The sequence below is a fragment of the Lithobates pipiens genome, unplaced genomic scaffold, assembly GCF_037356315.1.
Source record: "Lithobates pipiens isolate NorthernLeopardFrog02 unplaced genomic scaffold, aLitPip1_a1.2 Scaffold_10, whole genome shotgun sequence".
Classification (NCBI taxonomy): domain Eukaryota; kingdom Metazoa; phylum Chordata; class Amphibia; order Anura; family Ranidae; genus Lithobates; species Lithobates pipiens.
This window is the reverse complement of record NW_027507686.1, coordinates 222,294,247-222,308,894: the sequence shown is the minus strand read 5'-3', so window position 1 is coordinate 222,308,894 and position 14,648 is coordinate 222,294,247. Positions and strand designations below refer to the sequence as shown.

Here is a 14,648-nt window from a genome sequence, read left to right as displayed (position 1 = left end):
CTAGGCCATCTTTTTTTTTAGACCAGTATGAGAAAGTCAGAGCGATAACACCATTTTAAACACCAATTTAAACACACCTGAGACCCTGTAACACTAACGAGTAACATGACACTGGAGAGGGAAAATGGCTAATTGGGCCCAATTTGGACATTTTCACTTAGGGGTGTACTCACATTTGTTGCCAGTGATTTAGACATTAATGGCTGTGTATGGAGTTATGTTGAGGGGACAGCAAATTTACACTGTTATACAAGCTGTACACTCACTACTTTACATTGTAGCAAAGTGTCATTTCTTCAGTGTTGTCACATGAAAAGATATAGTAGAATATTTACAAAAAATGTGAGGGGTGTACTCACTTTTGTGAGATACTGTAAGTATGTGTGTCTGCTTGTGAAAGCTGGACATCTCTGTACTAGCCAATGCTACAATGATCTCTACTAGCTTCCAGGTCTCGGAATGGTCACCATTCAGACCACACTTTGAATTTTCTCAATGCAGTGTTCTCAGTTCGTACAAGGTAGAGATTGTGACATCACTGGCCCGCCTCTCCAACTTTTCCAATCAGGGAATGCTTTGCATTCATTGAGAAAAACGCAAAGTGTTCCCTGGATGGCACCCATGCTGAACAAGCGACCTTCTGTGTTCAAAATGCGCTCGGTATGGGACCCAAAAGCAAGTGGAGATCATTGTAGTAGTGATGTCTGATACAGGGATTTCCAGCTTCCATGCAGATCCCAGAGGTATGACACATTTCTGTAGTTGCATTAATCCAAGCTGAACTGGTGTAACAATATAAAGATTGCTATCCCTGAACTTCAGATTGAAGTGCTCATTAAAGCACCAGCAAATCATTTACAAATTAGCTGAACTGCTCCATGCTGATGTAACATATGTGGCCTCACTGGGCTGGGCTTTTTTCCATGGAGCCGCATACCCTGTTTCCCCAAAAATAAGATCTAGCGTGATTGTCAGTGATGGCTGCAATATAAGCCCTAGTTAAAGTCCTTGTAGGTCTTATTTTCAGGGTAGGGCTTATTTGGGGGGGGGGGGAAGGAGGAAGTAAAATATATACATAAAACTAATTTTCAGGAATAAAAAACTGATAATTGGCATGTGCGTATGTATTCACCTCCTTTGTTATTAAGCCCAAAAAGCTCTGGTGCGACCAATTACCTTCAGAAGTCACATAATTAGTGAAATGATGTCCACGTGTGTGCAAATCTAATGCCCCATACACACGGTCGGAAATTCCGATGGAAAAAGTTTAAGAGCTGGATTTAAAATTTTCCATCAAAATCTGAACTGACTTTTTAGGATCGTGCGTAGAGAATTCTGACGCACAAAGTGCCAAACACATGCTCAGAAAAAAAAAAAATTGGAGATGAAAGCTATTGGCTACTGGCCTCCACGTAGTCCAGTCGTACGTTATTAACGTCACCTCGTTCCGAACGATCGTATTTTACGACAACTTTGTGCGACTGTGTGTATGCAAGACTAGTTTCAGGCAAAATCAGTCGGAAAAAAATCCGGATGGATTTTGTGGTTGGAATGTCCAACAGTGGGTATGGGGCATAAGTGTCACATGATCTGTCATTACACACACACACACACACACACACACACACACACACACACACACACCTTTTTGAAAGGCCCCAGAGGCTGCAACACCTAAGCAAGAGGCACCACTAACCAAACACTGCCATGAAGACCAAGGAACTCTCCAAACAAGTAAGGGACAATGTTGTTGAGAAGTACAAGTCAGGGTTAGGTTATAAAAAAAAAAAAAATCCAAATCTTTGATGATCCCTAGGAGCACCATCAATTCAATCATCACCAAATGGAAAGAACATGGCACAACAGCAAACCTGCCAAGAGACAGCTGCACACCAAAACTCACAGACCGGGCACGGAGGGCATTAATCAGAGAGGCAGCACAGAGACCTAAGGTAACCCTGGAGGAGCTGCAGAGTTCCACAGCAGAGACTGGAGTATCTGTACATAGGACGACAATAAGCCGTACGCTCCATAGAGTTGGGCTTTATGGCAGAGTGGCCAGAAGAAAGACATTCCTTTCAGCAAAAAACAAAATAGCATGTTTTGAGTTTGAGAAAAGGCATGTGGGAGAATCCCAAAATGTATGGAGGAAGGTGCTCTGGTCTGATGAGACTAAAATTTAACTTTTTGGCCATCAAAGAAAATGCCACGTCTGGAGCAAACCCAACAGATCACATCACCCAAAGAACACCATCCATTTTTCAGCAGTCGGGACTGGGAAACTGGTCAGAGTTGAGGGAAAGATGGATGGTGCTAAATACAGGGATATTCTTGTTATTCATGTTGTTCTAGTTATGCACATTGACTTTTTCTGTTATTTTGTCCTATTTGTTGTTCGCTTCACAATATAAAAAAAAAAAAAAAAAAAAAAAAAAAAAACACACCACACACACACACACACACACACACACATTGTTGTGGGCATGTTCTGTTCTGTAAATTAAATGATGCAGATGCTCAAACAATCCATGTTAATTCCAGGTTGTAAGGAAACAAAAACATGAAAAATGCCAAGGGGGAGTAAATACTTTTGCAAGGCACTGTACGTATCCGTCTTTGTGCTGGGAGAATGCCGCACAGCGCACTCCAAGCACAGAGATTGGGGGTCTCAGTGGCACTAATGATCAGGACCTGGATCTCCCAGTTCCAGATCGCCGTGATAGCCTCCGATTGGCTAGAACAGTAATCAGCCACTGTGAAGCCCGCCCCTTGTGTTTTACTCTGTGAATGGAGGATAAGATACATTGCATCTCTCACTTTCTTTGCCGAGAGAATAAAAAAAAAAAAAAAAAAAAAAAAAAAAAAAAAAGTGCGTGTAAAAAATAATTAATAACAATAATAAAAAACGAAAATGAAAAAGGTCAAAAAAAAAAAAAAAAATGAAGGTTTGATCTAGGTCAGTGCCAAAAAAAAAATTAAAAAAATATAAAAATAAAGCAAAATGTGCACTATTGTTTTTTGGCTGTACTGCGGGTACATACAACAATTAACATACACATACCGTATATACTCGAGTATAAGCCGAGATTTTCAGCCTCTTTTTTGAGGCTGAAAGTGCCCCCCTCGGCTTATACTCGAGTCATCGCTGTCTGCCCGCTCGATCAGCGTGTCGAGCAGACAGACAGCGGCCATTCTATTCAAAAGCCGCGCCTCCGGCTCCGCCTTCGCCTGTGATAGGCGGAACACTGAATTTCCCAGCAGCCTGTGTTCCGCCTATCACGGACATCGTATCATCCTCGTACTACGGACGAGGATGATACGACGTCAGTGATAGGCGGAACACAGGCTGCTGGGAAATTCAGTGTTCCGCCTATCACAGGCGAAGGAGGAGGCGCGGCTTTTGAATTTTACAATGGCCGCCGAAGAGGGCACGGGACGGAGGCAAGGCAAGGCAAGGCAAGGCAAGGCACGGCACGGCACGGGACGGGGGCAAGGCAAGGCACGGCACGACACGACGGCAAGGCACGGCACGACACGACGGCAAGGCACGGCACGGCACGGGACGGCACGGGACGGAACGGAGGCAAGGAGGCAAGGCACGGGACGGAGGCTCGGGACAAAGGTAGGCTGGACACACAGACACACACACACACACACACACACACACACACATGGATACACACACACACACAGGGATGGGTGGATGGATGGAGACACACACAGGGATGGGTGGATGGATGGAGACACACACAGGGATGGATGGATGGATGGAGACACACACACACAGGGATGGATGGATGGATGGAGACACACACACACAGGGATGGATGGATGGATGGATGGAGACACACACACACAGGGATGGATGGATGGATGGACACACACACACACAGGGATGGATGGACGGACACACAGGGATGGACGGACACACAGGGATGGACGGACACACACACAGGGATGGACAGGCATGTCTCACCCTCGGCTTATACACGAGTCAATAAGTTTGCCAGTTTTTTTGGGGGTAAATTGGGGGCCTCGGCTTATATTCGGGTCGGCCTATACTCGAGTATATACGGTATGTGGAATCACGGCAATCATCCGAGGGGAAAATGCGTTTTGAGTTGTTCTTTGGTGGTAGGGTATGGTAGTAACAAGAAATATACAGCTAAATTATAAAATGTTTGTTTTTTCACCATTTTGGGCCAGTAACCCTATGATAATAAAAATAAATAAATTAAATCAGGAGACATCCATTACCATTTACCACAAAATAAAAGCCCAATTTGTCCTGAGAAAAAAAAAAAAAAAAAAAAAAAAAAAAAAAAAAGGATAATCCACCTGTATGCTCAAAAGTAGTTGTGACGATATGTATGGGTTTTACCGACACATCAGAAATTGCACTTAGGCATTTAGCAGCTCTGTAAACTTGTCACCCAGCGGGAAGCACAACAATCTCTAGCACAGCTTCCTTGCCTCCTGCAGGGAAAACTGAATTTGCATAAATGATATGTGCGCTGCATGCTGACAACGTCTCACCACTAGCTATAGGTCAATATGCATTATATAACCAGGTGTTGTCAGTACCTCTCCGCTTAGCAGAATGTGAGGAAGCTTTGATAGAGATTTGCGCTCAGCCTCCCTGCAGCTTATAGCGAATCTGTCAGATGCTGAAAGTATATTCCTAGCAGTGCCTGAGAAGGATCCTGGAATCCAAGCAGCGAGACAGTACACTGGGCCTCATCACCTGTCTATATGCCCATGTCACAATATCACTCCCGTCATTGGCAGCATATCGCTAAAGAGACTAGTTACCTGCCTCTATGGCATTGCTCCTTAGATTGCCATAAGGGTCAGCTCATCCCAGAATGCAGTGCGGCGTGTTCCATCTGTGCTTCCAGCACCATGTTTAAAATGCACTGCACTTGTTAGCATTGCACTGACACCCACTGCAGATCACAACACCCCAAATGCAGTTTCTTTGCCTGCACTGGATCACTGGGTACAGAAGTATCATGTGATCCAGTTGCTGTGCGTGTTTTTTTTTTTTCAACCGCTTGACGACCAGCCGCTGTCGTTATACAGCGACAGGTCGGCTCTCCTGTGCAAATCACCATTAAGGTAGCTCATGCAGCATGCACTCCCGCCCACTGCTGGAGCGTGCCTGCGGACTCTATGATCACGGTATACAGAGGTAGAACGGGGATCTGCCTTTGTAAACAAGGCAGATCCCCATTCTGACAGGGGACATGACAGATCTACTGTTCCCGGTGATCTCTGTCATGTCCCTGCCAGCCCAGCCCCCCCTACAGTTAGAACACGCTGAAGGAACACATTCAACCTCTTGATCGTTCCCTAGTGTTAACTCCTTCCATGCCAGTGTCATTTTTATAGCACTGATCAATGCAATAAAATGGTCCCCAAAAAAAAAGTGTCATTTGGGGTCAGATTTGTCCGCTGCAATAAAAATTGAAAATTGCTGCCATTACCAATAAAAGAAATAAAAGTCCCTAAATCTATCCCGTAGTTGGTAGATGTGATAAGTTTTGCGCAAACCAATATTAAACTGATGAATATTTTTTTATTTTTTTTGGATATGCAAAAAAGTAAAAAATAAATAAAATAAAAAACACTTTCTCAAAACTGTCGCTCTTTGTTTATAGCGCCACAAATAAAAACCACAGAGGTGATCATATACCACCAAAAGAAAGCTCTATTTGTGGAGGGGGGAAAAAAAAAAAGGGACGTCAATTATGTTTGGGTACAATGTCGCACACCCGCGCAATTGTCAGTTAAAGCGACACAGTGTCGTATCGCAAAAAATGGCCTTAAGTGGTTAAAGTAGTGCAGGCACTGCTTTTGCTGTGGTCTGGTGCGATTTCAGCCCATTCAAATGGGCACCTGCAGGACCGCCAATAAAACAGTACCCTCAGCCCTCCTGTATCAGGCCCCGGATGCAAAAATCTCGCTCACCAGTGAGTGTGAGAGCAGCAAAGAGGTTATACGTCAAGGGACTGGTGGCCCAGTGACCTCCACTAGCTTCAGGGTCTCATGCCAAGCGTCTGCTCTCTCTCTCTCTATATATATATATATATATATATATATATATATATATATATATATATATATATATATATATATATAATAAAAATTAACTCTCTGGATAGCATACAAGATATAACCTGTTAAACATTACACACAAGAATCTAGAGTATCTCAGAGAAGGATGATAACAGTTCTAAAATAGTAGTAGTGAGGGTACCACAATCAAAAACACACTAGATCAGCATATTGATAGCTTATAATAGCGCAGCCTGCATATCCATGAAAGAAAAAAAAAAAAATTTACAGATGAAATCAACCAGCTGGGCTTGTCACTCCTGGGCTCAAAGGCTCCATCTTGTGGGAAGAGACATATCAAGGGGAGGGGGGCCCATCCAGAGGTACCAGGGTTCCCATGCGGCCCTGCTGCTTACTGGACACAGGATGGCACTTGCTTGGCAAGGGCGCCATTTAGTGCACACTTTGCATTCTCTCAATGAATGCAAAATGTTCTCTGAAGGGAGGAGGTGGAGATTTTGACAACACTGCCAGCAACAGGACCACTAAAGAGACTAGTTACATGCCCCTATGGCAACAGTGTGAGGACAGCAAAGAAGTGACACCTCAAGGGAGCGATTTTGTAGAAATAACTGAAGCAAAGGCCATAAACTCAGAGCAGACTTGGCGCACTGATCAACCCTGATGAAGGAGGCCCCTGAAATCCCCATCAAAAATGTGTTGGCTGTTTTTACACGATTACTGTGATGAATAAAAAAACTTTATCTAGACTATTAAAGTGGTTGTAAACCCTTACAACACACTTTGACCTACAGGTAAGCCTAGATTAAGGCTTACCTGTAGGTCCAAGAAATATCTCCTAAACCTATACGGTTTAGGAGATATTAGCCGAAAGACAGGCACCGCTGTCTACGGCGCAGCGGCACGCAGGCGCACTGAGCGTGGCACCCGTCAATGGCGATATGCCGTGCGTGGCGGCTCCCATGCGCGGGAGTGATGTCATCGCAGCTTCGCCGAATAACAGCGGCAGAGCAGCGAGACCCACCGAGAAGATGGATGCGCCGGACTACAGGGGACAGCGGTGACATCGCTGGCTCCTGTGTCAGGTAAGTGACACATAATGGGCTACTATGCGATGCATAGTAATCCATTATGCTTTACCTTTGCACGGAATGAAAGAGGAAGTATACTCATCAGGGTTTACTTCCTCTTTAACCTTTGAGAAATGCCCTTGTCAGCATAAAAAATAAACACAGAACTAAAAAAAAAAAAAAAAAAAAAAAAAAAGGCTAATCTCGATGGTTTTGTACGAGGATTGGTACATTTATATGAACGTCTGAATAGTTCCAGTGTGGCTATAGAGTAAAGGGACCCGTGATGTGGATTTTCAGGTTCATTAAAAGCAGACCTTCACATAGAATTGGTTCCCCCCCCCACCACTTGCATGAGACCTGCTGTGCAGCAGCAGATTACACCAGACAATGTTGGATTCGCTGAGTGTATGTTGAGGACAACCCAGTGGACAAGGTAAGAGAAAAAAAAACAAAAAAAAACATTTATATTATAGATAGATATTATATATAGCTACATCACTAGCTTAGTCTCTAAATACCAACCTACTCGTCCTCTTCGTTCCTCTCAAGACCTCCTGCTCTCTAGCTCCCTCATCACCTCCTCCCATACTCGTCTCCAGGACTTTTCCAAAGCCTCCCCAATCTGTCCGCTTATCTCCTACTTTATTAGCTTTTAGATGATCCCTGAAAACACTTCTCTTCAGAGAAGCCTACCCCACCCACACCTAACTGTATTTTCATTTTCTCCATCAGCTCATCCCCCCCACAGTTATTACCTTTTGTTTCAACTTGACCCTCCCTTCTAGATTGTAAGCTCTAACGAGCAGGGCCCTCTGATCCCTCCTGTATTGATTTGTATTGTAAGTGTACTGTCTGCCCTCATTTTGTAAAGCGCTGCGCAAACTGTTGGCGCTATATAAATCCTGAATAATAAAAAAAAAAATTATATATATATATATATATATATATATATATATATATATATATATATATATATATATATATATATATATATATATATATATATATTTTACATACGCAGTATCTCTCAAAAGTGAGTACACCCCTCAAATTTTTGTAAATATTTTATTATATCTTTTCATGTGACAACAGTGAAGAAATTACACTTTGCTACAATGTAAAGTAGTGAGTGTACAGCTTGTATAACAGTGTAAATTTGCTGTCCCCTTAAAATAACTCAACACACAGCCATTAATGTCTAAACCACTGGCAACAAAAAGTGAGTACACCCCTAAGTGAAAATGTCCAAATTGGGCCCAAAGTGGCAATATTTTGTGTGGCCACCATTATTTTCCAGCACTACCTTAACAGTCTTGGGCATGGAGTTCACCAGAGCTTCACAGGTTACCACTGGAGTCTCTTCCACTCCTCCATGACGACATCACAGAGCTGGTGGATAATAGAGACCTTGTGCTTCTCCATCTTCCATTTGAGGATGCCTCACAGATGCTCAATAGTGTTTAGGTCTGGAGACATGCTTGGCCAATCCTTCACCTTTACCCTCAGCTTCTTTAGCAAAGCAGTGGTCATCTTGGAGGTGTTTGGGGCAGTTATGTTGGAATACTGCCCTGCAGCCCAGTCTCAGAAGGGAGGGGATCATGCTCGGCTTCAGTATGTCACAGTACATGTTGGCATTCATGGTTCCCTCAATGAACTGTAGCTCCCAAGTGGCGGAAGCACTCATACAGCCCCAGACCATGATATTCCCACCACCATGCTTGACAGGAGGCATGACATAATTGTCTTTGTACTCCTCACCTGGTTGCCACCACACACGCTTGACACCATCTGAATCAAAAAAGTTTATCTTGGTCTCATCAGACCAAAGGACATGGTTCCAGTAATCCATGTCCTTAGTCTGCTTGTCTTCAGCAAACTGTTTGCATGCTTTCTTGTGCATCATCTTTAGAAGAGGCTTCCTTCTGGGACAACAGCCATGCAGACCAATTTGATGCAGAGTGGAGCGTATGGTCTGACTGACCCCCCCAACCCTTCAACCTCTGCAGAAATGCTGGCAGCACTCATATGTCTATTTCCCCAAGACGACTTCTGCATATGATGCTGAGCACGTGCACTCAACTGCATTGGACATTTTTACTTAGGGGTGTAATCACTTTTATTTTGAGGGGAGAGCAAATTTACACTGTTATACAAGCTGTACACTCACAGTGTGTCATTTCTTCAGTGTTGTCACATGAAAAGATATATTATATATATATATTTTTTTTTATTATTTATTAGTTTTATATGTTTTTTCTCTCCTCTTTAAACTTACTATAATTTAGAGACCGCACACAACGTCTTGAACGCTTCCCTACAAAGCAGGTGTCCGGTTTGCCATTGTCTTCTTCTCCTGAAAAAGATATGGTGAGATCTTAGTATTTAAAATTTAAAGAGGAGCTTCAGTCAGTTCTGGAAAAAGTCAGCAGCTACAAAAACTGCAACTGCTGACTTAACGTACAGACACTCACCTTTTCAAGGATCCTGGGCTGTCCTCACCTGGGTGGGTTCTTCACCAGTCTTTGGGTCCCCAGTGCTGGAATATTAACTGTAGGCAGCTGGCTGTGACTTTACAGCCAGCTGCCGACTGTGCATGAGCGAGCCACGCTGCACATTGGGGATGGTCCCGCAGCCTTCTGGGACCTGTGACGTGGAGAACTTCCAACAAAGTTGGATGGGACACTTGTCATAACCAGGTCCCTGTCTCTCACACCCCTCCCAAAAAAATAAAATAAAAATATGGAATCCAAATGGAGGAAGGAGGAATTGTGGGGGGTGTAGAGAAGGAGGAGCTGTTGAATTTCCCCTTTTGAACCCATTTCATCAGAGGACTGAGGACTGCAAGTCTCCAATACATAACATTTTGGTTCTTAGGTTAAAATACACTTTAAAGCAGAGCTTTACCCAAAAGAGGAAGCTCTGCTTGTTTGCATCCTCCCCCATCCACTGCCACATTTGGCACTTTTTTTTGGTTCTGCCCCCCTCAGCTGAGTTGAGGTCATTGCTGGACCCTTGGACAGGTAAGTGTCCTTATATTAAGAATCAGCAGCTACAGTATTTGTAGCTGCAAACTTTACATTTTCTGGGGGGAGCCTGGAGCATTTGGGTAATTGAGAATGTAAATAGGGTGCAGTTATACTATTCTACCACTAGATGTCATAGCAGTACATTTTGTATTGTATTTGTGGTTTCTAATGCTTACACGTTAAAAAATTTTAAGAAATACAATGCGATACATATACATGTATATTGCATACAAGTGCTGTGTATTAAACTGAAGTGTTTTTAAGATACTCTTATATGTCATGTAATGGGATATAATGGTGTTGAGTTTGAAGGTGTTCATTAAAAATGTATTCCAGCTAAGGATATTTTATACAGTTACTTGGACCAAATGCAACTATGTATACCATATCTGGCTGATGCACCTAAATGCTGGAAATCGCTGTAGTAGTCACTGTTACTCCATCTCCGCTTGCTTCTGGGTCCCATGCTGAGCGGTTGTCTTGCACATTCTGAAAATGGCAGGTCGGCTGCTCAGCACAGACGCCATTCATAGAATGCTTTGCATTTTCAGAAAATGCTCAGCAATGGCAGTCTTCGCAGCTATCTCAATACAGGACTCTTTTTGGCTCCATTCACACTTGTGCAATTTTTCAGGCGACTTTAGACATCAACGTCGCATGACTAGTCACAGTGACTTTGAAAGGTACCTGTACTACTTTGGTGCGACTATTGAGTGCAAGGTCTTACCCAGGGGTAGGCAACCTCGGCCCTCCAGCTGTAGTGAAACTACAAATCCCATTATGCCTCTGCCTCTAGGAGTCATGCCTGTGATTGTCAGGATCCTGCAATGTCTCATGGCACTTGTAGTTTCAAAACAGCTGGAGGTCCAAGGTTGCCTATCCCTAGTAATCAAAGTCACACCGAAAGTCGCTCCTAAGTCGCACTGGAAATCACAAGACTTTGGAGACCCGCTAATGTGAGTGGAGCCTAAATCTCACATTTGGTCCTTATTTATGTGGATTTAAAGGATGGAGGTGCACTACATAGGTTTTCCAAAAGCTCTAGCGTTTTCTATGACTTAGTACTGTATAGGGACCACACCTGTGTGATTCAGGACTCCTTCTCGGTCCAGAGGAGCAATAGGAGGACAATTCTGTATGCCCGATTTATACCAGAAGAGAAGCACTAAACGTAGACAGGCCCTGATGGAAGAGAAAGAAGTCAGAGGGACAGAACAAGTCAAAATAAATAAGACATTTATAAAACATACAGTAAATCTATTGAACACAACTAAAATACAGCAAATATCCAAACCAAGAAATGGATGATAAATTAGTTTGGTAAATAGACGATTGTCAAATTTTTTTAAAATAAAATACTGCCCCCTTTTTTCCCCCCCATCCTCTATTACATCTCATTTATTATAATTTCTCACAGCCCCATTTGCAGCCACTTGTCTACATGCAATCCAGTAGACATGTGCAATTTGTTTCGTTGCAAATTAGTTTTTTAATGAATTTCAACGAAAACCTGTTTGACTAATTTATCTGAATATTCGTAAATTCATACATTCGGAAATCTAAAATAATAATGAACTAATAATAAACCTTAACTATTACTATTTAATTATAGGTATTGTAATTTCCTTTAAAATGTGGCTGTTAGTGAACGTAACCAATACAAAATTTATCCGAATTATCCGAAATAACGAATTCCGTATCCAAACGAATGGAACGCAATGAATAATAATAAATAACAATAATAATAAAAACGTATTAATTATTAAATTTGTTCCGTTCCATTTGTTTAGATGTGGCATTCATTATTTCAGATAATTAGTAACTTTGGATAAATTCGTATTCGTCACGTTCGCCAACAGCCAAATTTGAAAGGAAATTACAAATACCTATAATTTAAATGGTTAGTTACGATTTAAGATTTTCAAATATCGAATTTTAAAGTTTTCGAATGTACGAATGGTGATCATAACGAATGACCTGAAAAGCGAAAAACAAAACAAAAAAAAAAAAAAAAAATTGAAGACGAACAAATTTTTTGGCAGTGCACATGTCTACAATCCAGTGATGGCTGTGTGTCTTGAACCAGAGAAATCAATATCCCCATAAGAATCTCCCTGGTCAGCTATTGAATTTGGACAGTCAAAGCATCTGCAGCTACCTGAATATCTGAAAAGTGACTGGATTGGAGACTAATGTTTGGCTGATTAAAGTGGTTGTAAACCCTTATAAACCACTTTGACCTACAGGTAAGCCTAGCTGTAAGCTTACCTGTAGGTCCAAGAAATCTCTCCTAAACCTATACGGTTTAGGAGATATTTACCCAAAGACAGCCAACGCTGTCTACGGCGCATGTGCTGTAGACAGCAGCGCGCAGGCGCACTGGGCAGGCTGCAGATTGCGGCGATATGCCGGCTCCCGTGTGCATGCACGGGAGTGATGTCATCGCTGCTCCGGCGAATCACAGGGCCGGAGCAGCGAGACCCGGAAGTCACTCCGGGATCCATGGCAGCAGCAGACATGAAGACGGAGGACCGCTTCGGGGGCTTCGTTCCCAGGCAAGTTATTCATAATGAGCTAGTATGCTATGCATACTAGCTCATTATGCCTTTGCCTTGCAGGTTGCTTCCCCCCCCATGGGTTTACAACCACTTTAATATCCACCTGGCTCAGGAAATTTTTAAATCAACTTTTGCCGAGTGGAAGGAGGTGCCGACAGGACACAATTAGTCAAAATGATGACCACAAGGTGGCAGTATAACCAAAAATAATTACTGAGCAGGGGTCTCCAAACTCTGCCCTATGGGCCACACCCGGCCCTTCTACAAGATTTCATTTGGCCAACAGTTAGGGTCAGTATCCTCATATGCACAGATTAAAGTTAAAGTAGTTGTAAACCCATAAAAATAAATAAATCCCCTGCAAGACAAAGGCATAATGAGCTAGTATGCATTGCATACTAGCTCGTTATGAAAATCTTACCTTAGATCGAAGCTGTTGCGGTGGTTCCCGCACACTGCTGTGACCGGTGACATGTCTCCCGAAGTTATTTCCGGGTTCCTGGGCTCCGGTGCTGCGATTGACAGGAACCGTGATGACGTCACTCCCATGCATGCGCGCGGGAACCGCCGGTCACGACACAGCTACTGAAGAAATGGCACGAGTGAGCCGTTTCTTCAGTATGCATGTGCCGATAACATTGGCACATGCAGATACAGTGAACTCCTCCTAAACGGTGCAAGTTTAGGATATATTCATAGTACCTACAGGCAAGCCTTAATATAGGCCTACGTGTAGTGAAGAGTGGTGTGTAAGGGTTTACAACCACTTTAAAGGTCAGCAGAAGCTGCCCATTGTTGCCCCTTCTGATGTAAAGAGTGTGTGTGGGGGGAGGGGAGGGAGACCCTGAAGTAAGTGGGGCTTTGACGGAGACCCTAATGGGTATTCTGTTGTAGGGACAACTCTGATCTGTATTTTTTTTAACCTGCAAAAATTTGTTAATTAAAAAACATTGGACCTCATACTGAAACGTTTGGAAACCTCTGAAGTAGAGAAACATAAGCTATAGACATGTACAGTTCGTATGGTTCCAAATCGAAATTTGGACACATTTTTTGTTATTCAAAATTTTCTAAATGACAACACTAACGGACTTTAAAACTAATCCAAATTCAAGTTTCCAAATAAAAAAAAAAAAATAAATAAAAGGGGGGGAAGGAGAAGAGGAAGAGGAGTATAGAATATAAAATAAAAAGAATAGAATAGAAAAAAAAAAAAAAAAAAATAGGAAGTAAAGATTATAACCATCTTCTGAAACTCAAATGGAATTCAATTCAACCGAATTCTGAAAATTCAAATCAAAATTTGAATAAATTAAACAAATTCCGAAAACGAAAAAAATTTAAACTAAACAAATTTATGTAAATAGTAAAATTAATAAAAAAATAATATAATATACAGTAGATACAATTGCATTGCCTATATAACTAGTGGAGGCAGCGCAACGTCCTTACTTGAGCAGCTGGATAAGTAAAATAGCAGCCCATCTCGTCCCATCGCCCCACACCCTTGCTGATCCAATTTCGAGGAAGACCTCTAGACTTTCCAAGATGCTGAGCCAGTTGAGAAGACGCTGCCGGGGTTCATCCTGTAAATGAGGGCAGAACAAGGACAAAATGAGTCCCATCCACCTAATACATAGAAGGACTATTCCAGGGGAACTTACAATCTAACACACACACACACACACACACACACACACACACACACACGATAATTTATACAGATTTAAATGAAAAAAAAGACCAGCTAAATACATGAAATGCATGGATGCAAACGGGTTTATAATTTTGTTTGGCCGCTCCTGTGATCCATTAGTTCATCCCAAAGCTGTGAATATTAGTGGGTTTGCAGTGATCCTATGATTCCATTCAACGTTCCTGTACTTTTTTTTTATCATTCCCAAGCACATTTT

At 42.4% G+C, this 14,648-nt stretch overlaps 1 protein-coding gene across 1 annotated transcript in view; it reads right to left on the bottom strand.

Annotated features, from left to right (window-relative positions):
• The window catches only part of PEX16 (peroxisomal biogenesis factor 16), a gene marked incomplete at its 5' end in the record, with an annotated part of 40,472 nt that overhangs the window by 15,080 nt on the left and 10,744 nt on the right, over positions 1 to 14,648 (bottom strand). Inside the window, 3 exon segments of the mRNA XM_077461935.1 lie at positions 9,427 to 9,504; positions 11,259 to 11,359; positions 14,188 to 14,321. Coding sequence (XP_077318061.1) covers positions 9,427 to 9,504; positions 11,259 to 11,359; positions 14,188 to 14,321 — 313 coding nt within the window.